Source organism: Centroberyx affinis, unplaced genomic scaffold (assembly GCF_046629955.1).
Source record: "Centroberyx affinis isolate AG114_WGS23_722 - 3 ecotype Tasmania unplaced genomic scaffold, CSIRO-AGI_Caff_v1 ptg003522l_1, whole genome shotgun sequence".
Classification (NCBI taxonomy): domain Eukaryota; kingdom Metazoa; phylum Chordata; class Actinopteri; order Beryciformes; family Berycidae; genus Centroberyx; species Centroberyx affinis.
Genome location: NW_027281467.1, coordinates 68,812 through 95,000, shown reverse-complemented (window position 1 = coordinate 95,000; position 26,189 = coordinate 68,812). Strand labels below are relative to the sequence as shown.

The following is a 26,189-nucleotide window of genomic DNA, read 5'->3' as shown; positions in this document are numbered from 1 at the left end:
ATAAACCCCACTTGATAATAATAGTAAAAATAAGATAAAAATGAGGAATGCATAACATAAGATGGAAGATAAAACCCACTGAAAAATAATAATAATAAAAATAAAGTTAAAAAGTACATAGAATGCATAAAATCAAGTAAAATACAACATTTTAAAAGAAGTGCAGCAGTGTGTAAGTGCGAAGCAAAGTGCAAAAAAGAGTTTCAGGCCTGTATCAGGAAAGCCAAAGCTACTGTGCACTTACACACTTACAATAGGTGATAAAATACAGTTATAACAATAAAACAAACAGTTAATCCCTGCTCTTCCCTTTCTATCTAAAGTGGATGCAGTAGTGTTTCTGTATATTAAAAAATCAAAAGAGAAAAGTCAAGGTATAAAGTCACTCTGTATCTCCTCTTATTTTGTGGCAGTCAGAGATTTATCTGTGTATTTTATTTATTAATGTGGTGATTTATCTGATAGGGACAGTGCAGTTAACATAATTACACTTCACAACTGAACTATAAAAGATGTTTGTAGCTCCTGCTAATTTCCAACCCCAGTCCCTAATTGGGCTTTTAAGTAGACTGCAACTATGTAAAATGTCTTGTATATAAGGCTGATAAAAAGAGCGGCTCTTTCTCCTTCACCCAAGAAGATTTTGAACTGTTCTTCATCATTAAAGAGAAGAAATTATACCGTTAATTTCACAATTTTAGCTAGGAAAGACTCTCTTACTGTAGTCTTTTTTTGTTTCAGAGTGGTTTTTCACATTTGAGGAGAGGGAGTGCATCTCTGTCCTCTCCTTGTCAGGTAGAGCAGGGGTTCTCAACGTGGGGTCCGGGGACCACCAGGGGTCCTTGAGGGGGTTCAAGGGGGTCCCCAGCAAACTGATGAATTGTTAAACTTCAGCATTATTTCATTTACAAGAAGTTAACACAATTAGAGAATGAAGAAGAGTGACTATCATGGAATTCTGGAAAAAAATCCTATCTAACAATACAAATATTCTCATATTTGGGTCCAAATCTCATCAGATGGGGGTCCGTGGCCCTAATGTGGACTAAAATTGATATGAAAAAGGTTGAGAATCACTGAGGTAGAGAACACATATATAGACAGCCACATCTTCCCTTTTCTACTGCCAGTCGGTGGTCACTGACTCTCTCTCTCTCTCTCTCTCTCTCTCTCTCTCTCTCTCTCTCTCTCTCTCTCTCCCCCTCTCTCTCACTCTCTCTCTCTCTCTCTCTCTCTCTCTCTCACTCTCTCTCTCTCTCTCCCTCTCTCTCTCTCTCTCTCTGTCTCTCTCTCTGTAGATCCTGACAGGAGAGGACTGGAACATGGTGATGTACGACGGGATTGAGTCCCAGGGAGGAGTGACAGACAAAGGGATGGTCTTCTCCATCTTCTTCATCGTCCTCACACTCTTCGGCAACTGTATCCTCCCCGCCACCGAGGCTCAGACACACACACACACACACACACACACACACACACACACACACACGCACCCAAGCTCATTCATGCTGATGATGACAGATATGGTAATGATTGATGATGATGAAGATACACTGCCTCACACACACATGAACAGGAGTGAACACGTGCACACACATATGGAGACATACATTTGCAGACACACGCCCACACACAAGCACATGCATACATACAAACATGCAACCACACACACTCACACACACACACACACACACAAACACATTTTTTCCCACATACACGTGCCAAAGCTCGCCCCTGCACACATGTAACGGTTTTGATGACGAAGATCACAATGATGATAATGAGAAGGATGTGGATGACGACCGACTTCCTTCCTTTTCTCCCCAAAAAATGAAAAAATAAAATGCCACCTCCTCTCTAGCTCTCTATCTCTCTCATCTGTTTCCTTCCTTTATTCTACCTCTCCTCTCTTTCTCTCCTCCCTCGCCCATTTTCCCTCTATCCCTCCTTCTCCTTAACCTCCGCCACCACAGACACTCTGCTCAACGTCTTCTTGGCCATCGCCGTCGACAACCTGGCCAACGCCCAGGAGCTCACCAAGGTACAGGATCAAACAGAACAAAAACAAATACATTATGTCATTTATTTAAAAAAAAAATGAAACAAGGCAATAGTAAACATGTCGTCCCCCAAAAATGATGCAGTACCCCGTCTGCATCATCGTTTTTTTTCTCATTTCTGTTCTTTTTATCATTTTTATGCCAATCCATTAAAATTAAAACTAAGAGGATGTGGCTGACATGATTCTCTCCTCCTCCAATAGGACGAGGAGGAACAAGAGGAGGCGGCCAATCAGAAGACGGCGCTGCAGAAGGCCAAGGAGGTGGCCGAGGTCAGCCCGCTGTCAGCAGCCAACCTGTCGATCGCCGCGTGAGTACACACACACACACACACACGCACACACACACACAGACACACACACACACACACACACACACGCACACACACACACAGACACACACACACACACACACATTTACATGCACACTCACACATATAGTACAAACACACTTATGCCCAAAACTCCCTCACATGCATTTTTTTCTAAGATTTCACATTGGCACACATGCATTCATGCCCATGGCACTCATACACACACACACACACACACACACACACGCACACATATACACACAAAAAACACACCACATATACACACAAAAAACACACCACATGGACTCTTCGCTGTCAACTTCTCAACTTGTCAACTCTTTTTCTCTTAACATTTGTGACTGACACGCATATGGCATACACACACGCACACACACACACACACACACACACACACACACACACTGACACATGCTCGTCCTCTAAGACATGACTAAAGCAATTGTTCTGAGAGTGAAAGAAACAGATTTGAGGCTTTGTGATGCCGGCTGGAGGAGAGCGAGAGGCGGACAGTCGGCGCTGTGTGAATCTGCTGACAATGGGACGCATCAGACTGACGTGCAGAACCTGCTGCTCCTTTACAAGCCGCCGGACGCTCCAGTCGCTGTGGCGGGCCCGGCCTTTTGACGGCTAGATTAGAAGCTGGTGGTTTCTATGCCGCAGCGTACTTGTCACTTAGACACTTGTCAATCATTTAGCAAGGTCCTGGATAACCTGGGGCCGGATTCACCGATGTGTTCTTAAGATAGAGCTTAAGAAATGACATAAGAGGAAAATTTAGGAAGTTCTTAAGAAGGCTCTTAAGTGCAATTCCTCACAATTTTCTTAGTTCTTATGAATTTCTTTAATTTTCCTACTTAAGAACTTCATCTCTGAATTAATTATGGTTAATAAACTTTAGGCTTACTGCCATTGAGGCTAGGAGGCAACCCAAAGTGCTTCCATCTACAAAACAATTGGGTAAAAACCTATTTAGGGCAACTACAACTGATGAAGTATATGAAAAGATTTAAACATTGGTTGCTGTTGGTAACTGTAAAATTTGCTATCTTATTATTATGGAAACCTTGAGATCTTGACTAGAATTTAAAATAAAGTTTTGTGAGTTTGAACAAAGCTTGGCTGTGAAACATGTGTTTGTAATGATGGACCTGCATGAGGGACCTTAGGGTAGAAGTGGAAAAGCTAAGGAAAATGTCCAAAATATATCCAAAGCACAAAAAGTTTTGGAAATGCCATGTAGATTTGCTCATAAGCTTTCTTTCAACCACCAAAGAGTTAAAGTAATATGTGACATTTTCAGATAAATGTATGTTTTCCTACTCTCTTTCACCAATTGATAAAACACAACAGTGATTCAACCTATATCCAGTTCATGAAAGCTTTTCCATTGTCTGGTCTAAACAGCCGTGTCATCCATTCTTTTACATACATTTCTACTTATGCACTAGTATTGAAACTGTCAGGTGCAAATATTTATAAAACCCTAAAAGCTTACTTATCCTAGTTTTCTTTGCTGTTTCCTGTTACTACTTGCTGCTGCAATGAACCAATTTCCTCACAGAGATCTTGACAGTTTCCTCTTATCTCTTCCCCTCTCTCGTCTTTCTCTCTTTCTGTCTCTCCCTCCCTCCCATTCTCCCCTCTGCCTCATCCTCTCTCCATCAACCCCTCCCTCTCTCCTCCTTCCTCAACATCCCTCCTTCCTGTCTTTCCTCCCCTCACTTTTGTCATCTCAACTCTCTTCCTCAAACTCTCCTCACTACTCTCTCCTCCTTTCTTCTCTCCCCCTCCATTCCCCCCCCCCCCACCGTCACACCCTTTTCCCCTCGATGCCTCCTCATCACAGTAAGGAGCAGCAGAAGAACCACATCAAGGGCAACAAGTCTGTGTGGGAGCAGCGGACCAGCGAGATCCGCCGTCAGAACCTGATGACGAGTCGCGAGGCGCTCTACAACGAGCTGGAGCAGGAGGACTGGAAGGTGGGAGGGGAGGGAGAGGAGGTGAGGAGTTCCCCCCCGCCTGGACGCCCGTATACACATATATATGCAGTCTACTCCTGATATATATATGGTGGATATTTTGGTGTATATTGTGTGTAGAGTGATAAGTTATTGTAATCGCTTAAAGGGACATTAACCCCCGTGTTCAGCCGGGGCTTTGAGGTGATTTGAGGCCGCAAATCTCTCCAGATCAGAGTTTAAATTGTGAACCGGCTTGAGCTGGGTTTCCCAAAGGATTTCCTAAAGGGAATTAGCTACTCTTGGATAACAACTGACAAAGCTTTAATATTAAAAAACGACACGTTTTGGCTGCAATAGCCTTTGTCAGGGTGACAGGATTGTATTCACCTTTCAACTGACACGCTGTGCAAAAGGTTTTTCTTCTTTTTTGACTGAATGCCATACATTCAGTGGCATCTAAAATAGTTAAGCACCAACCAAATAGACACCAGTATAAAAAAAAAAAACAGTTGCTCTTACCTGGTGTAGGAGGCACCCAAGGGTTCCAACCCCTTAAAGACAAAATGGTCCTGAAGGTTTTTAATATTAACACTTTGTCAACTGTTCTCCGAGAGTAGCTGATTGTTTTTGTCTTTTTTGATTCATGCAACTTGGAAGAGCTGCAAGGTTGCAACAGATTTACCAATAGTGGGTTACCAAAATCCTGAGATTAAGTTCATCTTTCCATTGTAAGTAAATGGAGGCGAGATGAACTTACTCTTAAGTCTTCTTCAGGAAACCCAAAACAAGTTTAGGTGAAAAATCCAATTAAAATCTATAATCTATATCTATAATTTGAGAGCTGATCCCTATTAATGATATCAATATGAGATGGTACACTGCTACCCAGCTGTGTAAACACAGAGAAAAATATACAGGCTGCCAGCCACTTTGGCAGGTATCCAATCATTGTTTGGTATTTTTCTGTTATTCAAATCTGCTTCAGTGATGATATACGTAGGTGGCTGGTAAGCTTTTGAATCCATCAGCCACAGTGTGCCATGCTACCTAGTTATGTAAATATAAAGAAAAACGTTTCAGGGCATCTGTGTGTAATATGTAATGACCTGCAGTGGAGACACAAGGGCCTGGCCTGCTTTTTAACTACTGTGTATTCTAGGTCATGCGGCATTTCACAGATGTCTTGATTCCAGGGTGTAATGTCCCTTTAAGCCTGTGAAAGAGTGTTATTATTGCGCTAGCCACTGCTATATGGGACGGCTTGATGCTGCGTGCTTGGGAGCGATGCATTATTAAAGTGGGGCATGCAGAGAAATCCAGAGCTGTTCCCAAAGAAGGCAGCGGACTCAGAATTGGAGCGGGGCGAAGTGTAGCGCACTTCAAAAAAAAAAAAGAAAAAAAAAGAGTATGCACTTATCAGGAGTCGACTGGATGTGGCTCGGCAAACTGCAGATTCAGAGCTTGAGCAGGTGCCATTTTGCGGCGCTGGAAAGATTCATGACAATTTCTATTGCAAATTGTTCATGTGGAGCCAAAAATGGTGGACTGTTTGCCGAACTGTGTATATCTGTGGCTCAGGGGAGGGAGGGTGGGAGGGGGAGGGGGAGGGGGGGGAGGAATAGAGGAGCAGGGGGAGCAAGCGCAGCAGAGTTGGGGTTTATTTTGGAGAATGCTGAGACAGAAGTGAGGTTTAAACTGCCAGGTGGGAGAAAGGTTAAAGTAGGCTTGGACAGTGTCAGATGCATCAGCTTTGAAGCTAATCGCTAACTGCTACCGAAAAACCATGTAACTGCAATTTTGGTGTTGTTTTTGTGTTTGATGAGTTTCATGAGTTTTCATGAGCCTTGGGTCCATGAAACCTGTTACGAGCCAACTGAATCATTTAAAACATGCATGGGTGTCAATGAGAAAATGAGCACTGTTTTCTTCATTACACAAGAACTGTTTGCAGATACATGGTTTTTGTGCAACAGGGTTTTTTTTGTCTTTAATTTGCCATACACATTGATTGGACTGATACCGTCTCATCAAAGTAACACTGTCCTCCAGCAATAAGACCAAGTTTGAAATACACAACAAAAGTCAATATGTCGCCCACATATTTCAGTCCATTTTTCAGAGATATCCCTCAGCACTGGTGACATGAGTGGTGTTGTACACCGTTAAAACTGCTAGGTGCATTGGGGTTTCTTCCAAAGCAAGCCAATAAACTCCCTGCTTGAAGAGAACGTCCCGTAAGAAATATCCCTGCAGTTTGATAAACCCCTAAAGTTTCCTCGAAGCCCTTTTATTTTTTAATACACCTTGCTAATCTTGCTCAAATCATCAGGGCGTCTGCAGGTCCTTCAGAATTCTTACCATGTCTTACCGTGTTTTATAAGATTGATTGTGTCACTTGTGTCATCATCTCAATACACACCTGCATGCAAGGCCAGTCCAACAATCAAACCCAAAAAGCCTGTAAAACACGCCTCAACACAGAAACACTCATACTACAGTCACACCAGTCTTTAAATAGTCTGCTGGCTGCTGGTCTTTTATCCAAGTCCAAATTCACGGAAGAAACGGCAGAACATTATTTTGTTACTTCAGCTTGATAGTGTTCACATGCTTTACTCATTGGAAAGTCCACATCCGTAAGTAAGTAAATAAGTTGATTGTGTCAGTATCAATATCTGATCATTTGGCTTTTTTAATACCTCAGACTGCTGACATTGATGGATTCCCTGCTATGTTTACCACTTGTTTTGAGCAAAATTCCCACATATCCTACTTAAAATTACTAATAGGAGCTTGATGTGAACAGTTTCTCCCAGTTAGCAGTTCATATACACGGTAAATACGATATGACGTGAATGCGCCATCAGAGTACTTGAATGTTCTACTTGCTAGTTGAAATAAAACATCTAATACCGCAATACACACAAATTTCAGGCCACAGATAGTCAGAAAATCGGATGTAGGATGTATCTCATTGCAGTGTGTGTTATTGTGTGTTAAGGGCATGTAGCATTCACTTTTATGGGTTTGGGTTAGCTAATGCTTTGCCAGACTTACAAAGATCAGCCCCCCACCCATGTCAAAATCTCATAGGATGACAGGTTACAGGTGGCAAGTTACCAAAAGTCTGTCCTCTGCTCAATAAATGAACTATTTGTGAGTCCATGTGACTTTTGTTTCAAACCCTGGTTCGCTTGGGCAGTGTGAGCCTAAATGTAGCAAATACAAAAATTCAACGAAGTAAACTTTACCTTAGCTATGGCTGGGACCAAAGAAAACCAGCTGTAGTTGTGATCTAAGACTTAAGACACTCTGAAGTTTGTAACAGCACCACCCACCCCCCCCATTGCCCTGTCCCCCCCACCCAGGTGTCCTACCCACGGAACGCACGCGGCGACATGAAGACCCACCTGGACCGGCCGCTGGTGGTCAACCCCCAGGACAACCGCAACAACAACACCAACAAGACGCGGCCCGGGGACCTGCCCCTGGACCAGGAGTACCAGCGGCAGGACCTGGGCCACTACCGCCGCGCCGCCCCCCACTACTACTACCACCACCACCTCCAGAGAGCCGGCGGAGAGCCGGGCCAGCCGGGCGAGACCCGCATGGGGCACGGCTTCAGCTGCACCTCCCTGGGCACGGTGGAGGGCAGCGTGGAGGGCCAGCAGGGCGAGGAGAGGCCGGGCCACCGGGGCCACCGGGGCCACCGGCACAGGAACAGGGAGGGCAGGGAGGCTCGCAGCGTTTCCCCCCAGCACGGCGAGAGGGGAGAGGGGGGCAAGGAGCAGAGGAGGGCCAGGCAGCACCGCAGGGCAGCCAGGGAGGGGGAGGAGGGCAGGAGGCACAGGTCCAGAGGGACGGAGGGAGAGGGGGAGAAGGGCGAGGAAGGGGAAGGAAGGAAGGCCAGACGGCATCGCCACGGCAACCAGGAGAGGAGCCGGCAGCACCGTAATAGGAAGTGAGTGAAGGAGGGGTTTTGTGTGTGTGCGGTGTGTGTGTGCGGTGTGTGTGTGTGTGTGTGTGTATGTGTACAGGGTCTGAAGTTACCACCTGCCAAGCACCAAATGGCAGTAAAATTTGTCTTTGGTGGATAAATCAATCAGGATCAGCCGCACTGGCCGGTAACTTTTTGAGACAATAACATTTGAATGCTTCTTATTACAGTCTTTAGTCTTTGCTTTTTCTTAAACATTGTCCCTGCTCACCATGCACGCTCTCTGACCATCAGCCAATCAAATCAAAGCAAAATAATCGCTCTGTATCAAAGTGTATCTGATTGGCTGCCTGGCACGTATCTGACATCTATGCGTCTGCAAACCTTGGCATATTTTGGATGGTAAAAATAATTATTGGCAGGTAAATATTTTTAGTTTCGTTTAGAGTTCTTGGCAGGTGAGCCAAAAAGTTAATTTCAGACTGTATGTGTGTGTCTATCTATCTGTGTTGGGGTAGAGCAAGCAATATGTTTACATTCATATTTGTATAATAGTATGTTCTGTCTGTGTTGGTGCTGATGTTGGTCTGCATTCAGACAGGGAACAATGCACATTTGTCATTGTACATTTTTTCTGTCACTTTTCTGTACATACAGTATTGTGCCTCCATCTGTTTTTTTTAATAAAGTTTTCCTTCCCCCACCTCCGCTTCCCTCTTTCATTCCCTTTCCATCTCCTCTTTCCCTGATTCCTCATATCCCTCTCCTCCTCCACCCCCCCCACCCCCCCCCACCCCCACCCCCCCACCCACCCTCCATCAGGGATCACCACAGCAGTGGTCCCAGCCTCTCTACCACTCGACCCATCCAGCAGTACAACGAGGACCTGGACAACTTCCGCAACAACAGCAAGCTGGCCGGCGCCCACGATCACCCTCACACCCTCCCGCCGGACCACCCGGACCACCCGGATCACCCGGACCACGTCAACAACCTGCTGAACCGCCGTGACGCCGACACCCACACCCTGCTGCACAGCATGGACAGCCTGATCCTGACCAGCATGGTCAAGCCCGACTACACGACCATAGACATGCCCCCCGTCTACCCCTACCCCTCCACCAACGCCATCCTGCAAGGTGAGTAGGGGGGCAGTCGTGTAGCCGATGGTGCCATCATGGAGGTTTTTTGAGTTGTAAACTGGTATTTTGTACTATGTCATGATGAAATACAACAACGCCGCTCATTGTGAACATTTGGACCCTAATGTGCTGGTGCCATATGTATCTCGCTGAACCCCGGTCAGTTCTGGAGAAATGCACAATAGTTAGAAAAGGGCGGTGACACTGTGGCAAGCAACAATGGCAAAGAGACTCAATCGATTGTAATATTTCTGGCAGTACGATTTTTATCTCGCTTGTTTAATTTACCAAAATAGTTTGTATATTAACTTGAATTTACACTGTGATGTAGCTAGTGTTGTAGCTAAGCTAACAATTTAAATTTGCTCTACTTGGGCAGAAAAATAAATAAACCAGAAGTTTAGTTTCTGGGGAATTCTGCGAAAATCCTATTTGAAACTCGGAGCCGATCGATGCCGCCTTTGGCTCGGCGAGGTCTCATTATCCCACGTTTTATGATGAGAATTTCTCCAGAACTCCCTCGTTTGAGCCGGAGGTGAGATTAAACACTACCCGACAGAATAAACTCCAGTGAAGTTAACGTTATTGGTTACCTGCACAGCAGCGGTTGAAGACAGCATCTGGTCCCAAAAATATGTTTAAAACTTGACACATCTATCAGTAAACATTTATTGTGAAAACACCCAAAACATGTAAGGGATAATACCCAACAAGGTGTCCGTTATCAGGAATTGGTGGACGATGGGGAGGCCAGAACCGTCCGATTCTCCCGCTTATACCATGGTCACTTGCCAAAGAAAAAAAAATTAAGACCATTAATTTATATTTTCATGCGTTTTGTAATCAAAATCTAAAGTTTTTCACAAGCCATGACTCAGTTTCCCTGGTAACACCTGAGGGTTTGACTAATACCTGGAACAATCATTACCATCCCATAAGGTTCTTATGCAATGGAAACGTTGTTCACTACTCCAGTAAATAGGACGAACCTTAGATACGACTTGGCAGCGGGAGATATTTCTAGTCCGCTCAGCTCATAGAACCCTTTGGCTCAGCTATGAGCCAGAAAGCTAACGTTATGCTAGCAACATTCAAGGTCAATAACAAACAGTAAATATAATTTGACAGTATGTTTAACAACAAGACTAGCTAGCTATCCAGCCATGTCATTGTCTCTAAATCAATATCAAGATTTTCACGAACATACAAATTGTAAACGGAGGCTTTGACTGTGTCCCTGTTGCTATGGTTACTCATTTTAGATACAGGCTGATGCTACGTAGCCAGCGCATTAATTTAGAACGGCGAACAGACAGTTTCACTGGAACTACTTAGTAGGTGTCCATTATCAGGAATTAATGGACACCCTGCAGCCAATCAGAATCAAGTATTCACCCAGACCATGATATAATAGCTGGTAAACCAAATAACAAATGACCGTCGGTGTCATTGCCGAGGTAGAGCGCGTTTGAAACTCGGGCATCAAAAGCTAAGGTAAGGACTTCCCATCCGTTCCAATACAAATTGTGCTGCAGGCTTTAGAGTTTCTGTCCAATTAACGCTCACACCTGGCTCTGGCATATCTGACTATTCCTTATTTATAGGTTCCCTGCTGTGAAAGCATCGTTAAAAGTAGCCCCCCCCCCCCCCCCCACCTTGCACTCTCCATACTCCCTCCAGGAGTCTCCCCACCATAATACTGGGCTGAATCCAGTCTTTCTCTGTTCTGTTCTGAAAAACAACGCCAGTGGAAGTGTTTCATGTGTTTACTGTCCTGCTCTGTTGATGCTGACCTCTTTGTGTCTATCTGTCTATCCTTCTCTTCTCCGCCTCTCTGTTTTTTCTCCGTCTCAGTGAACAAGAACGCCAACACAGACCAGAAGAAGAGCGAGGAGAAGAAGGAGGAGGAGGAGGACGAGGGGGGAGACGAGGACGGCCCCAAACCCATGCCTCCCTACAGCTCCTGCTTCATCATGTCCACCACCAACCCGTGAGTGTGTGTGTGTGTGTTTGTGGGTGTGGGTGTGGGTGTGGGTGTGTGTAAAACCTTGGTCAAATAAGAGATTCTGGATCTTACCCTCTTTCAGTTTAACATGAAAATGAAAAGGGGTAAAATGATTGTATTTAACGACATCCAGTGCTAATATTGATTATTTTTACTTTTCAGGATTCCTCAGTTATTCATTTCTTTGTTAGTTTAGGTGATTCTGATGAAAAAATTGCTAGCCATACTTAGCTTAGCATTACAGCATTTTGTGGATTTTGAGGCGAGGATAATGCAAAATCTGCACCATGATTGTTAGCAAAATAGTTTTTGATTTTTTTTTTATGCATTAAAATATGTAATAACTTTGTCATATGTTATTTCGGCTTACATTATTTCAAAAATCTCATTCGTTTTGTAAAAAACTGAAAAAACAACAATACAATTAGTGCCAGACAATCCCAGGAAAGTGCAAGTCAACTTATTATTGTAAATACTATTTGATCCAGGTCTAGTGTGTCAGTTTGTGTGTGTGTATGTGTGTGTGTGTGTGTGTGTGTGTGTGAGTGTGTACATACCAGTTATGGAAAACATAGAGAAGTTGTGGAATATGAAGAATTTGCTTTACAGGCCTGGAAATATTTTGGAAATCATGAATGTCTGCAATGAAAATAAACTTATTTCCATTTGTGTGCGTGCGTGTGTGCGTGCGTGTGTGTGTGTGTGCGTGTGTGTGTGTGTGTGTGTGTGTGTGTGTGGTTGCACCAGGTTTCGGAAGTGCTGTCACTACATCCTGACACTGAAGTATTTTGAGTTCAGCATCCTGTCTGTCATCGCTATGAGCAGCATCGCCCTCGCTGCAGAGGACCCAGTCTGGCCTGAGTCACCACGAAACAACGTGAGACACCGCTCTGTGTGTGTGTGTGTGTGTGTGTGTGTGTGTGTGTGTGTGTGTGTGTGCGTGTGTGTGTACCTTCATCCCTATGAGGAGTAAATGTCTCACAAGGATGTAGCAAATCTATAAAAAATATATTGTTATAGCAATCGGTGATAGAAAGTAACAAAACAGACATGTATTTATATGAAAATGTTGCAGATTATTACTTTAAAGGTTAGCTTTAAGTTTAGAATTAGCATTAGGTGGTTTGTTATAGTTTGTTGGTGTCAGTCTATTTGTCTCTCTCTCTCTCTCTCTCTCTCTCTTAAACTCTCCCGTTCTCTTTCATCTATTGGTCTCTCTCTCTGTTTCTTTTTTTTTCTCCCGTTTTTCATTATTCTCCCTGTTTCTTTCTGTCACTGTCTGGCTCCATCTTCCTATCTCTGTCCTGTTGTTTATCTTCCATCTGCTATCTCTCTCTCTCTCTCTCCCTCTATCACTCTCTAATGTGATAATGACCTCCCATGGTGCTGTATTGCTCTGCAGGTGCTGCGCTACTTTGACTACGTTTTCACAGGCGTCTTCACGTTTGAAATGTTGATCAAGGTAACCAAGTATCACTGTGTGTGTGTGTGTGTGTGTGTGTGTGTGTGTGTGTGTGTATGTGTGTAAGCAGAAGTGATGTCCATACTTTTGCGTTTGTGTGGGTGTATGTGTCTATTTGTGTCTGTGGTTGCATGCGTGTGTGTAGTTGTGTTTCTGTGTGTGTGTGCATCTGTGTGTGCATGGTGGAATCTGTTTGTGTGTGTGTGTGTGTGTGTGTGTGTGTGTGTGTGTGTGTGTGTGTGCACGTGTGTGTGTGTGAGTGTTTCTAGGTGTTTCTGTATCTGTGTTTTTTTTGTATTTGTAGTGTGCATGTATGTGTGTATCTGTGTATCGGTGTCTGTGTGTGTGTGTGTGTGTGTGTGTGTGTGTGTGTGTGTGTGTGCTGTACTGAGCATGCTCCCTGTCTTCCAGATGGTGGTGCTGGGCTTGTTTCTCCACCAGGGCTCCTACTTCCGCGACTTGTGGAACATTCTGGACTTTATAGTGGTTAGTGGTGCTCTGGTGGCCTTCGCCTTCACGTAAGTGCCCCTTCCCCTTTCCTCTTCCTCCTCCTCCTCTTCCTCATCTCCACCCCCCCACCCCACCCCACACACACACACACCACCACCACCCATAGAAAGACCCTTGTCGCCCAGCCTCGTGCCTCTGATATGCCAGGCAATGTCGATCTGTCAGTTCCTCTGTCACCCTACTGTACTTCAGATGTCATCATTTTCTGTCATTCTCTTTCTTTGTCTCTCTACCCTCTCCTCTCTCTTTCTCTCTCTTTCTCTCTGTCTCTCTACCCTCTCTCTCCCTTTCTCTTTCTCTGTCTTTAAACTTGCTCCGTTTTTCTCTTTCTTTCTGTGTCTCTGTCCTGTTGTCTTTCCACATTTTCTCTTTTTGTCCCTCTTTTCATACTGGCACCTCATTCTCTGTCTCTTTCCCTTTCGTGTAGCCTTCCCTCGTACTCTCTCTCTTTTCCCTCTCTTTCCATCTGCCTCTCTCTCTCTCTCTCTTTCCTCATTGGTCACCATCACTCGTACCGTTGTTTCAGCAGGTCTTTCTCTACGTTTCCCCACCACGTTCACCTCGACCACCAGCCATCGCCCAAACCTTTTCCCTGACGTTCTTCTAACCTGGAAGATACTCACCAACCTCCAACCCCCTCTGACCTACACTCTAAAAAGTATAATGGCTCCCAAAAACCTTAAGGAGTTCAGATTGCAACCATAGGGGACCCTCAGATGGTACCCTGAGGAATCCCTTCATAAAGAGTTCATGAGCGCTTATGGTACTTCCACAAATATTTTTTACATATGGGACAGTTCCTCTGTAATTTCTAATGAGGAACCCTAAGGTTCTGAAGGTGTACCCCAAGTTTTTAGAGTGTAGCACCCTATCCCACCCCCAACCTTGCCTGAAATCACCCCTTCAAAAAGTGCCCCAGACATCCTTCCCCTCTGACCTAAACCACCTCCTCCTCGGCCTGTTTGCACTCCCTTCCTCCTGATTCCCAAACCTTTACTTACCAAGCCCCTCCACCCCCACCACCCCCCCACCCCCATAGTGCGTTCCTGTTGCACCCCCCTTCTAGACACCCTCCAACCCCCTCCCTCACCACCTCCACCCCTAATAAAAGCCCTCCTCCCATTAAATTTTGCACTTGTACCTGAATGCCCTACTCCATCCTCCTTACCTTTGCTTCCCATTGCACCCTTCCTCCCCACCCATCCCTAACCCCCCACCCCCCCCCTTCCCTAGCACCCATTCTCTCTTGGCACTCTTCAACTCCCTCCCTCGCCAACCCCACCTCGCCCATAAGAGCCCCCCCACCCCCACCACCTCCCCTCACCAAAAAATAGTGCGCCCAGTAGCGCTAACCCAACCACCAACCCTTGCTTCTTAATGCACCCTTCCGCCCCACCCAACCCCACCACACACACCCTTCAACTCCCCACCCCCCCCACCACCCCAGCACCCATAAGAGCCCCCCACCCACCCTCACCTCCTCCTCCCCCCCTCCTCCTGGCTGGAGGTCCCGGTCGGTCCGTGGGGGTGAGGGCGCCCCAGACACCTTTAACCCTTTAAGTGCCCAGGCTATCCGTTCGCCACAGGGAGGAACACCGCCAGGGCACAACTCCTCATCCCTTTGTCCCCTCTCTCTCTTTCAAACACACACACACACACACTTATTCACTGTTCTGGCCATGTTAACGTTACCGGAGGCGCAGGTATTTAACTCTCCTTCCTCTGCACGACCTGGGGAAGTTAGACTGAACGTGGAAGGGAGGGAGGAAGGGAGGGAGGGAGGAAGGGAGGGAGGGAGGCATGCTGGGCCAGGGCGTGGCGGGTGGAATGATTTGTTATTTTGCTGAGGTACGTAGCCAAATATATATATATATATATCAGATATGTATGATATATGCACCTGAGAAGGACTGAGTGTGTGTTTGTGTGCGAGAAAAGAGTGAGAAAGGGAGAGAGAGAGAAAGACTTGTGTGTTCATCCTCCTCATCTCTGTGGATGCCTACTGCATGTCTGCCTTGGTGGCTGCATGAACCTGAACACAAACCGTGATGTGGTAGATGGCATCACTCAAAACTATGTTAATGATGTTCAGTGTTGACCAAATCCCAGGCAATAAATGTACTCCTGTAAAATGTGTTACACAGAAAGCTAATGGCCATCGTAAGTACACTGTTACCTGATTATACATATGTTTCTGAAGTTAACAAATATTGGCGCCTTTGCCTATATTTTACAGTATTGTGCTGTTGTGAATGTCATCATCACTGTGCGTTCACACTGCCAGCAGCTCAGGAAACCACTTGCCGGAAGTCCACTCATTTTTTTGGACCAGAGAAATCTCGGCCGATGTTGACCACAGTCACCTTGTTTCCTTGATAGTCAGAAAAGCTGGCTGCAGCTGAACTTTTGGGCACAAACATCGTCCATCCGCAGCCAGTGACATGCGAGCAGTGCTATATGTCCAGCACATAACTGGAACACCAGTGGTACCACATTGGACAGAAGTACGGCGATGTGGTTGCTAGCAGTCTGAACGCAGAGAAACAGTGTTCAAGGAAACCACCAGCAGCAAAGGCAAACCAAGGAGCAGAATGGGGAAGGTGCACATACAAGTGTTTAAGAGCACAGCATACAGGAGACAGGTAGTATGAGTTTAAAGTGATATTTTACTTTGGTCCAACATTAGGCTTTTCACAGCTGTGTGAAAGTACAGGAGCATTCAACCACCAATATTACGTTTCCCCTGGATCTGCTGTCACCATTCCCAGCAAACAGGAAAATTTACCTCATGAAAAGTATTACATTACCTGGGTATAATTTTCCAAAGTTGTAGATGTGACAGATTGTATGATTTTTAGACATGTTTTTCAAAATGAAAGAAAGTGGCACTAACTACAGGTCCCCAGAGCGGCCAATCATGGTGGTGGACTGTTCATGAACTCCTACAGAGATATATGTAGTAAAAAGTGAAAATGTTCGACCAAAGTGAAGTATCTCTTTAAGCGGAAGGCCGAGCAGTAGCTGCAATTGCAAAAAAAAAAAAACAGAACCTATCAAATTCTGTCATGCCTACCGACTGATAGGTTTGTTACAGCAAGTCGAAAATCACTCCACTCCTGCACCCTCCGCAGCATGCCCCCCCTCCCAGAAGAGGATGCCTCCTCCCCTCCTTCACTAGTCTCCTTCCCTCCTCCTCTCTTCCCCCTCTCCCCTTCCTTGATTATCCTTTCCGTTCCCTTTTAGGATTCCTTCCTTCCCACCATCGACCCTCCACTTTCGCCTCCTCTCGCCACCCTTCCTTGCTCCTCTTCCTCTTCCTCCTCCACTTCTCCTCCTCCTCATTCTCCTCGCTCCCATCATCTGCTCCAGGCTGAGCTATTTTGCTTAAGGGACGAGGGTTTCACACACACACACACGCCTGTGGAACCTCACTTTGTTGAGCCGCACGTCACAGTTTAAAAGCAGGGACATTACAGAGCCGTTGTACAGAGTTTTTTTCAGCATGGTTACGGAGATTGTACAATGGCTTAGTTTTAACAAGATTGTAGGCTTTGGGTTTTAGCCTCAACAAATGCGCTTCTGGCACCCTTCATCCTCCGAATGACGTTGAATGACACGGAATGATACCGTCACGATGACTGAGAACTGCATGCGGTAGCGGGACTACCGTTTTCTTTACGTTGACGCCGTGTGTGTGTGTGTGTGTGTGTGTGTGTGTGTGTGTGTGTGTGTGTGTGTGTGTGTGTGTGTGTATGGGACAGTACACACGGATCCTGGTTTCTGGTTGCTGTGTGTGTGCTTGTGTGCTCTACCTTGTCTCAGAGTCAAGAAAACCTGGAACCGGCCAACTCTAAACATTCATCGTCTTTCTCTCCCCCTGCGCAGATTTGCCTCCCAGTCATGCAAAAGAGCTTTGATAAAATCCCACTAGATGATTGTAGATCTAATGAGGGCAATTTGTGCTGTAGGCCAGGTCTAATTGATCATTATGGTGCGATAAGATAAGAATCGGTGTAAATGGATGCAGCAATCGAGTTTCCTCATCCAACCGTGAAGGTAATACTTCATAGAGCCGGTAGTACAGCAGGCCACAGCAGCACAGCTGAGCTCAGGACGGCCGGGAGGGAGGGAGGAGTCCTGACCAGGGGCTGGATCCACAAAACTGCTGTTACTATAGATCTTAAGAAGTTACCAAAGAAGACATTTTAAGATGTTCCTGTCTCTTAAGTGCAATTCCCCTGTATTTTCTTAATATTAGTCTCATCTCTTACAAAATTCTCTTGGTTTCTTATTTATGAACTTTTCAAATATAGCCTGTCTAGCAACTGAGATGTAAACAAGCATAAAAGGACTGAAAATGTCTTTTCAGTAATTTAAATAAGCATAATGCCCTCTGTCTGCTAGCTATATCAATATGACCTATGCTGATTTGAAAATTTAAATCCACTCATATGTCAAATGCTTGAGAACTTTGCTTTCAATAATAGCATCGATTCTTAAGTATTATCTTAGGAAGCAAAATATGAAGAAAGTAAAGAAAATATTTTAGACTGAATGTTATGACAAAATAGCACATAAGAGGATTTTCTTTTCCTAAGAAGGTTTTGTGAATCCAGCCCCAGGTGTTTAATACAAAAAGCAGGACGATGAAATAGAACAAATGATTATTCATCAGCGTTTTGACCTCAGCTTGTTTTCAGTGAACTACTGTAGACAGTTGACTAAATGCGTCTAACTGCCTGTCGGACATCAGTTCCCAGCCATGTACAGAGTGTTTGCCTGACCAAGGCAGGTTGAGGTTGAAATATTGCTGAATAAACCCATCAGAGGGTACTAATCTAGTGCAGTTATGTTTTTTCTATTCCAAAATTGCCACACCAAGGCAATAAGGTTTATATTTACTCTCTGGAGACCAGCATTTCCAAAAGAATTCCTCTTGCACCCTAAAACCCTGATTTGTGGGATATAATGAAGGCTAATAAACCAAATATACCCTGTTTAAAGCTCCCGACCTACCAGCCCAGTATGTTACTTAGCCTTCCCTTAATTGCAGAAACGTTGGAAGGCTTTGGCAACAAACAGTAACATATCTGTAGCTTTAACATCAGATTAGTATGGGGACCTACTTTAATCATTCTATGACCCAGTCTGGGACAAATCACTGTTGTCATGTGAAAATCTTGTCTCTCCATTTTTGAGGATTTTCAGGTCTTCACTTGAAGGATTACATGCTCCTCTATGGGTTGAGAAAATTCTCTGACCTCTTGGTCTTGAACTCAAAATGAACTCAAAATGAACTCAAAAATCCATCGTCTTCAAGCTTAAAATACGACCGTTCCTGAAAATTGACATTTTGGAGAAACAAGGTTTTTTTCACACGACAGCGATATAATGGCGCAGCAAGATGATAACAAACCATTTAATGGAAACTTTAAGTGTGTGTAATTTACGAGTGAGAAGGAAGAAGTGCAAATACTATCATGATGTATATGGATGGATATATATAGATACTTTGTAGATAGACTACAGCTTCCCATTATCCAGTCACAAATCTAGGAGACAGGAAACAGGTATGTAGACATCCCATCCAGTTGTCATGGAGACGAGAGATGGGGGGGGGGGGGAGTTGCGGAGGGAGAGGGAGAGGGAGTGGTGTGTGTGTGTGTGTGTTTCTGAGTGTGTGTATGTTGGCGGATGCGGGGGTGGGGTGAAGGGTATTTCTGGGCAGGTGTGTTTCTAACCAATCGCTGGCCATCTTGCTGTCCTTCCTTCCTTTTTGCTCTGTCTGTCTCTCATATGGATGTTTTTTCCTGTTTCTACCAAACCCCCTCTCTCTTTGTCTTGTGTCTTGTCTTTCTCTGTGTTTGTCTGTCCGTCTCTATCAATGTCTGTCTGTCTGTGTGTCTGTCTGTCTGTCTATCTATCTATCTGTCTGTCTGTCTGTCTGTCTATCTATCTATCTGTCTGTCTGTTTTTCCTTTCCTTCCCCTCCTCCTCTTCTGTCTTATCTCTCTCTCTTTCTTTCTGTCGCTGTCACTGACTCTCGCTGTCTCCATCTTCGCTGAAACTCGACAGGAGCAGCACCCGGTAAAGTTCTTCCTCTCCTCCTCCTCCTCCTCCTCCTCCTCCTCCTCCTCCTCCTCCCCTGCTCTCCACCACCGGATCAAAATGGCTTCTCTCTCTTTCTTTCTTTGTTCCTCTGCTCGTTCGTGCTCATCCCCCGCCGTATCGTTGCCCCTTCTCTTCTTCTTCTTCCATCCTCTGCCCCCCCGGCGGTCTGACTGTGGGCCGTTCTCACTCCTCCCCCCTCCACCACCGCACCCACCTACACCAGGAACCCATCCAAACACCTCAGAAGTTTCACCCCCCAAAAAATAAGAGAAAGAAAGGTTTGATTTGGTGGCACAAGTTCAGAGGAATTGCCTTGATTCCACATTTGCATGTGAGGCGAATAATGACTGATTTACTCCATAAGACTTCCCCGATACATATTTCTGGAAATTAGCATTAATTTAACCTTTATTTAAACAGATTAGTCCTGTTTGGGTCAAATAACCTTTCACGAGCAGCACATCTTCAAATAGAACAATAAAAATATGTACTACTATTAGTCATACCTCAATCGTGAGACTCAAAGAGCTCCTTCTTATTACATCAGTGTGTGTGTGTGTGTGTGGGGGGGGCTGGTGTTAATTCCTAACACCTATGGCCTTACTGGGCTTTACTCTAATACTCTCAAGCTGCTGTGATAGAGAGACCTCAGTCTACTCAACTTCAAAGGAGGAAGGCCTATTGATTATCGATTGAGTCTCTCACACACACACACACGCACACACACACAAACACGCATATACACACAAACACGCACCCCCCCCCCCCCCCCCCCCCCAAACCCCCCCCCCACACACACACACACACGCATACACGTGGAACTGCCAAGGCCCAGACTCAATCAATCAGCCGTGAATTGAATTGTCTTACGTTTTCTGCCACGGGAGCTGAGTTCATAGTTAAAGAGCGAGGCTTGATGGACGACCTCTCCTCCGCTCCGGGCTTGGCGGGCGTCCAGGCCCCCTTCTGCCTTGTTTTTTTGAAAATGGCCCATCCACTTACAGTAAAGATCAACTCCGCCATTTACTCCCTTGACACCCCCAATTTTTCCTCAGTGATATTGGTTTATGGGCGCACAAATCAAGAGCCGAGCGTTCCATTATGGGCTTCGGGGACGGAACAAGCGCATAAAAGCACGCGAGCCAAGGAGTTTGTCTTTTAGCCCTAAATCGGTCCGTCCACATCCCCCCCCCTCCACCCCCACACCCCCACACCCCCTCCGGTCCGCTCTCATGACTCGTTCGACGCTATTGGTGGAAAGTGTTTGTTTGTGTTCTGTCATGTGATGTCACGTCCTGCGAGCGGCATCACATGTCTCAAGAGTCTCGCATAGCCTCCATTTCTTGGCCACCCACACCCCCGCCCCCCCCCTTTTTTTCCTTTAATTCTGGCTGCAGTCCATTTTATGAAATCAGGATTCAAACGAAAGGAAGCTATGTGAAACGTATCAGACTCAGTCCATTTAGTGTTTTCCAAATCGAGGATTATATCGACATAATCCTAGCCATGTAATACCGAAAGCCCACTTCTCATGTGTCCATATCTAAAACCCCCATTTCCCCTGAAGAACCAAACAGCGTGTCACTGAAAAAGAAAGAAAGAGGTTTGGCTGGGCATTCTGCCGGGAGATGCCTGTCGATATGCACTGAATGTCTCGTGTATGATGATGAAGGTGATGATAATGACGATGATGGTGATGATGATGATGATGATGATGATGATAGTGCTGCTTCTTGATGTTCCATGAAACCAATCCGATCAGGCAACTGATCGCTTTCCCTCGAACCGGTTTCATGTTTGACGCGCACTTGAAGTTTCTTTTTTCCGCAGAAGAAGAGACTGTAAGAGCTTTGATTGTCCGCACCGATGAAGTTTACGCCAATATGCAATTTTATACAAGACTACTGCAAGTGTCATATCATGTTTTGCTTTTACTTAGATTGCCATTGATGAGATAGACATTGTTTTGTTTGAGATAATCCAACTTTTTGGGTATACTCCCCTCTGCCCCCTTAGAAAAATGGTTAATGCTAATACTAATAATACCAAAAGGGTGTAGTAAGGGCCCTTTGTGACGCCCCCCACTCCTCACCCACCTCCTCCCTCTACTCCTCCCCTGACACTGCTGTTATTCCTTGGCCAAACTGTAGGGGGAGCAGCAAGGGCAAAGACATCAGCACAATCAAGTCCCTTCGTGTGCTGAGGGTGCTGCGTCCTCTCAAGACCATCAAACGACTCCCCAAGCTAAAGGTAAGGGCTCTGTGTGTGTGTGTGTGTGTGTGTGTGTGTGTGTGTGTGTGTGTGTGTGTCCAACTCTCATGGGTGTGGGTGGGTAGCAGGATATAAATGTGCCAGAGACTTCCCATCTGTGTGTCAAAATAACTGTAAAAATGCAAACTTTAAAAATGATTAAGAAATAGTCAACTTAGTCCACTGCCAAGTTAACTTTCTATATGGGAAATACTTAAACTACCTGGAATATGACAATATTTGAATCCACAAACCTACAAAATACTGGATGACTGATGATTTTTTCTTGGGTGTCTATCAGCTGGTCTATCAGCTGGTCACGTGACATGATATCAGCATTTTGATTGCTTGTTGCAGAGCTGCAAAAAGTTCAAACAGTTTCAACTTGATGCAGTCAGGTTGCACGCAACTCTTTAGTTAATTGCAGGGGGCGATACACAGTGCAACTCTGATGAAACTCAGTCGCATCCAACCGAGTTGCGTGAAAAAGTGTCATGTGTAACACCGGACCTATATGAACATTAAGGGTCACATTGAGGGTTAAATGAACTGACCCTTGACCTCCTTACTATTGGATGCATGCAATTTTGGCTTATTCCACTGTTGCAAATTCAAGATTATTTATACAGCACTTTATCACATGCATGTCTCAAAGGACTGTACAGAGCATGAGCCTAACTAGATCTAGCTGATCAGCAATCAATCATAGAACGATATCGGACAAACATCAGGAAAAGCACAAGACACATAAAAACAGATTTTATCAAGACATAACAGCCACCTAGTCTACATAACCTAACCTACCAGCTCCACCAGCCTTAGACCCTGAAAGCATACAAGGAAAAACTTCCAAGAAAACCTTGTTAGAACTCATTGTAAAGTCACACTGGATGAGAGTGTGAGAGTGTGATGAGAGCTGAACGTCTAAAATGTAAAGGTAAATGTCTCCCGCTCTGCCCCCCCCCCCCCCCCCCCCAGGCTGTGTTTGACTGTGTGGTCAACTCGCTGAAAAACGTGCTGAACATCTTGATCGTCTACATGCTCTTCATGTTCATCTTCGCTGTGGTGGCCGTGCAGCTCTTCAAGGGACGCTTCTTCTACTGCACGGACGAGTCCAAGGAGTTCGCACGTGATTGCAGGTTGGTTCTGGAACACGGAACACACGCCAGGCGGTACATTAGCGTGTAGCGTGTGCTTATTACGTGGCAGTGTGAGAAAACACGGAGGTAGCGAGAAAACATGTCGAGCACTTCTGAAATACAAACAGGACTTGGGTCCAGCTGGAGTGATTTCAGTTCAACAAATACTTTTCATTCAGTACCTAATGTGCTTTTAATTTGGAAGCATAAGTACTTTTCTGTCAGTACTGAAAGTGTTTTTCATTCAGTACCACATGTACTTTTCTTTCAGTACCATGAGTGTTTTTCTTTCAGTACCATAAGTAGCACAAATACTTTTCTTTCAGTACCAAGAGTACTTTTCTTTCAATACCATAAGTAGCACAAGTACTTTTCTTTCAGTACCACGAGTGTTTATCATTCAATACCCGAGAGTACTTTTCATTCAGTACTATAAGTACTTTTAATTTTCATTCAGATGCTTTTAATTCTGTGCCATTAGTACTTTTAAATCAGCAACAAAAGTACCGTTCATTCAGTACCACAAGTACTTCCCATTCAATTCCACAAGTATTTTGCACAAGGGTGTGAGAAAAGGAAGTGAAACAAGTACATCTTAAATGAAAATGAGGCAGGAAGACAGCAGTGTAGCCTAGTGGTTAGAAAGACCGTCCCGTAACAGGAAGGTCTCAGGTTAGATCCCCGCAGCAGCCATGTTTCCTTCCTGCTCACTCAGTCTGGATGAGAGTGTCAGCCAAATGATTAAAATGTGATGTAATGAATCCTGTTCCAGCAGGGGGTCGAATCAGCGCCACTTTTCATGTTCTGTGTCTGTCTTTGAATTAATGTGTCTGTGCATGGAAAGTTTACTTACCCATCAGCCTGGATTTTACCCTTTTTTTAGAAGACAAATTTAGAGCACTCAATCCCTCGGCCCTTTGTATCAGCCATGCTGATGCTGCCATCTAGAGGGCTTTGCTGGGAATTCTCATTCCTCTGTTGTTTTCAGTCAGTTGGGAGCAACATTCCCTCTACAAGGCTGGACTGTCAAGAGTGAAGCTAAAAACATCTGATGATTGTTCTAATATAGTCAAACATAAACAGGAGTGGAATTGAAGGATATGGGGGGTGTAAGGGGATACAGACTCAGACTAAGAGTCGAGCCGCTGCTCCTGGAGGAGTTAGAAGAGTTAGTTGAGGTGGTTTGAGCTCCACATTTTAAGGTATATCAGACAGGAGACCCCAGGACAGACCCAGGACATCCTGTGGGGACTACATCTACATCAAGCGGAGGGAGTTACTGGGAACGTCGAAGGTTCAATCTCCACTATAGCCTTTTTGCTGAATCCCAATCTCTGGACTTGTGTGGACTTGCGGACTCCTCGATTTTGGGACGCTCTCCTGCCAATAAGGAGGGCTTAGGGCTGTCCCTTGTCAAAAACTACCAGCAAGTCCATGAGGGCTTTCATGTGGACTATTAGAGGCATGAAAGCAGAGGTTTTTTTTGCAGACCTTTGTAGAGAGAATTCTCAAGTACATTGTGTTACTGATTGGATGATATAACATGCACCAAGAAAACTGAATCTAGATATTTCTGTGTAAGTTATCACACATTATAATAATTAGCTATAATTTTACATTAATGTGGTTGTTAACGCAGCCTATTAGATAAATGATTGCTCTGCACTGGTTCATTTAGGTAGTAACTTTAGCAGTTAGTATGTCCCATTACTTTTAAGTGCTCTACAACTGCTGCACCCTTGACAAGTGTCGAGGTCACGCAATACGAGTCTGCAGTCTGGACATCAAGATTTACCCAAAGTCTCCGTCTGTGACACAGCATCTATGACCAAGCTCTTCCGGCTCTAGTGCCGCTGATTTGTGATGCATACATATATGTGTAACTTACTGGAATATACAAAGAAACAAATTCTATATTAATATATAGATTCATACTAATGTCTATATTATGGAATTATAATGCGTAAATCAGTGGTTCTCAAGCATGTACCATCAAGGCCCAAGAATTTGCAGGTTTTCATTCCAACCAAACACTACACCAGCTGATTTCACTGATCTAGAGACTGTTCTAAATCCATAAAATAGAGTAAGATAAGATACGATTGCACTTTACTGATCCCCTGGGGGAAATTTGTGTAAAATCCCCAAGTGAAAAAGCCACAGCAGGCTAGCAAAGCATTTACATTCATGCACAAACACAATATCACCTCAAAGACAGACATGGACCCATGAAACGGGAAAAATGAAATATGCTATGAATCTAGACTCACACCTGAGTTTGTTGTTTGTTTGTCCTCTGTAGCTCAATGAGTAGAAAAAAGCACTGCCACTATCAGCACTAGGTGTTCAGTTCACACTGCAGCCGCCCACGCTGAAATGTACCTACCAAAATACAGCTTACAAGATCCATTTATATCTGTTTTTTATTTTGTTTTTAGTTCAATCAACCCAAATTCAAGATAGAACCTTCAGCTGCTTTGCTAATCGCTCAGCATTCATTCTTATTTCTATGTAAACCTATTCATGCCAAATGCTTTTCAGTGTTTGAAGTTTGTAGAAACTCTTCTTAAAATTATTGAACTGTGAGTGACAAACAAATAATACCCGAACAAATAAGGAATTTGCACATTAAAAGATACTCTCTTAATGTTTAATGCCTGTTTAAGAACTTAATATTTTGCACTGATGAATGACCTTTTTATTGAACTAAATGTGTCTCCCTGTGTGGTCTTATCAACTGTGCTTTTATTGGGTTATGGGTTTTTAATGTGTTTACTTTGTTTTTATTGAGTGTTTTCATTGTAAACCCTGTGTGTGTGTCTTCATCAGGGGCGAGTACCTGGTGTATGACCGGGACGAGGTAAAAGCTCAGAAGCGGGAGTGGAAGAAGTACGATTTCCACTACGACAACGTGGCTTGGGCCCTGCTCACCCTCTTCACTGTCTCCACTGGAGAGGGGTGGCCGCAGTGAGTGGAACGCACACACACACATACACACACACACACACACACACACACACACACATCCAAATTTGCACTCTGACGTCACGAAATGCCCTGATTATTTATTGAAACGATGGTGGAAGTGGAAACTCTACACACAACCGGTCACTGGACAAATAATTGTGTATAAACGCATATTGTGATTTCAGCTTCTACAATTGTTAATCGTAAAATACTGGCATAGCAGAAATATTGAAAAATGTATTTTGTATTATTTCAAACAACCTCTGTAACCACAGAGACTGATCAATATATTAATGGAAATGCAGTAAAGT

The 26,189-nt window shown here is 44.6% G+C and overlaps 1 protein-coding gene across 1 annotated transcript in view; it reads left to right on the top strand.

Moving 5' to 3' along the window:
* The window catches only part of LOC139661359 (voltage-dependent P/Q-type calcium channel subunit alpha-1A-like), an 89,829-nt gene that overhangs the window by 14,914 nt on the left and 48,726 nt on the right, over positions 1 to 26,189 (top strand). The window contains exons 14-28 of the mRNA XM_071539814.1: positions 1,299 to 1,419; positions 1,974 to 2,041; positions 2,264 to 2,370; positions 4,241 to 4,394; positions 7,724 to 8,316; positions 9,115 to 9,431; positions 11,289 to 11,424; positions 12,187 to 12,316; positions 12,842 to 12,901; positions 13,313 to 13,419; positions 18,028 to 18,033; positions 19,490 to 19,498; positions 21,673 to 21,772; positions 22,751 to 22,911; positions 25,741 to 25,878. Coding sequence (XP_071395915.1) covers positions 1,299 to 1,419; positions 1,974 to 2,041; positions 2,264 to 2,370; positions 4,241 to 4,394; positions 7,724 to 8,316; positions 9,115 to 9,431; positions 11,289 to 11,424; positions 12,187 to 12,316; positions 12,842 to 12,901; positions 13,313 to 13,419; positions 18,028 to 18,033; positions 19,490 to 19,498; positions 21,673 to 21,772; positions 22,751 to 22,911; positions 25,741 to 25,878 — 2,207 coding nt within the window. The remainder of the gene's footprint in view (positions 1 to 1,298; positions 1,420 to 1,973; positions 2,042 to 2,263; positions 2,371 to 4,240; positions 4,395 to 7,723; positions 8,317 to 9,114; positions 9,432 to 11,288; positions 11,425 to 12,186; positions 12,317 to 12,841; positions 12,902 to 13,312; positions 13,420 to 18,027; positions 18,034 to 19,489; positions 19,499 to 21,672; positions 21,773 to 22,750; positions 22,912 to 25,740; positions 25,879 to 26,189) is intronic.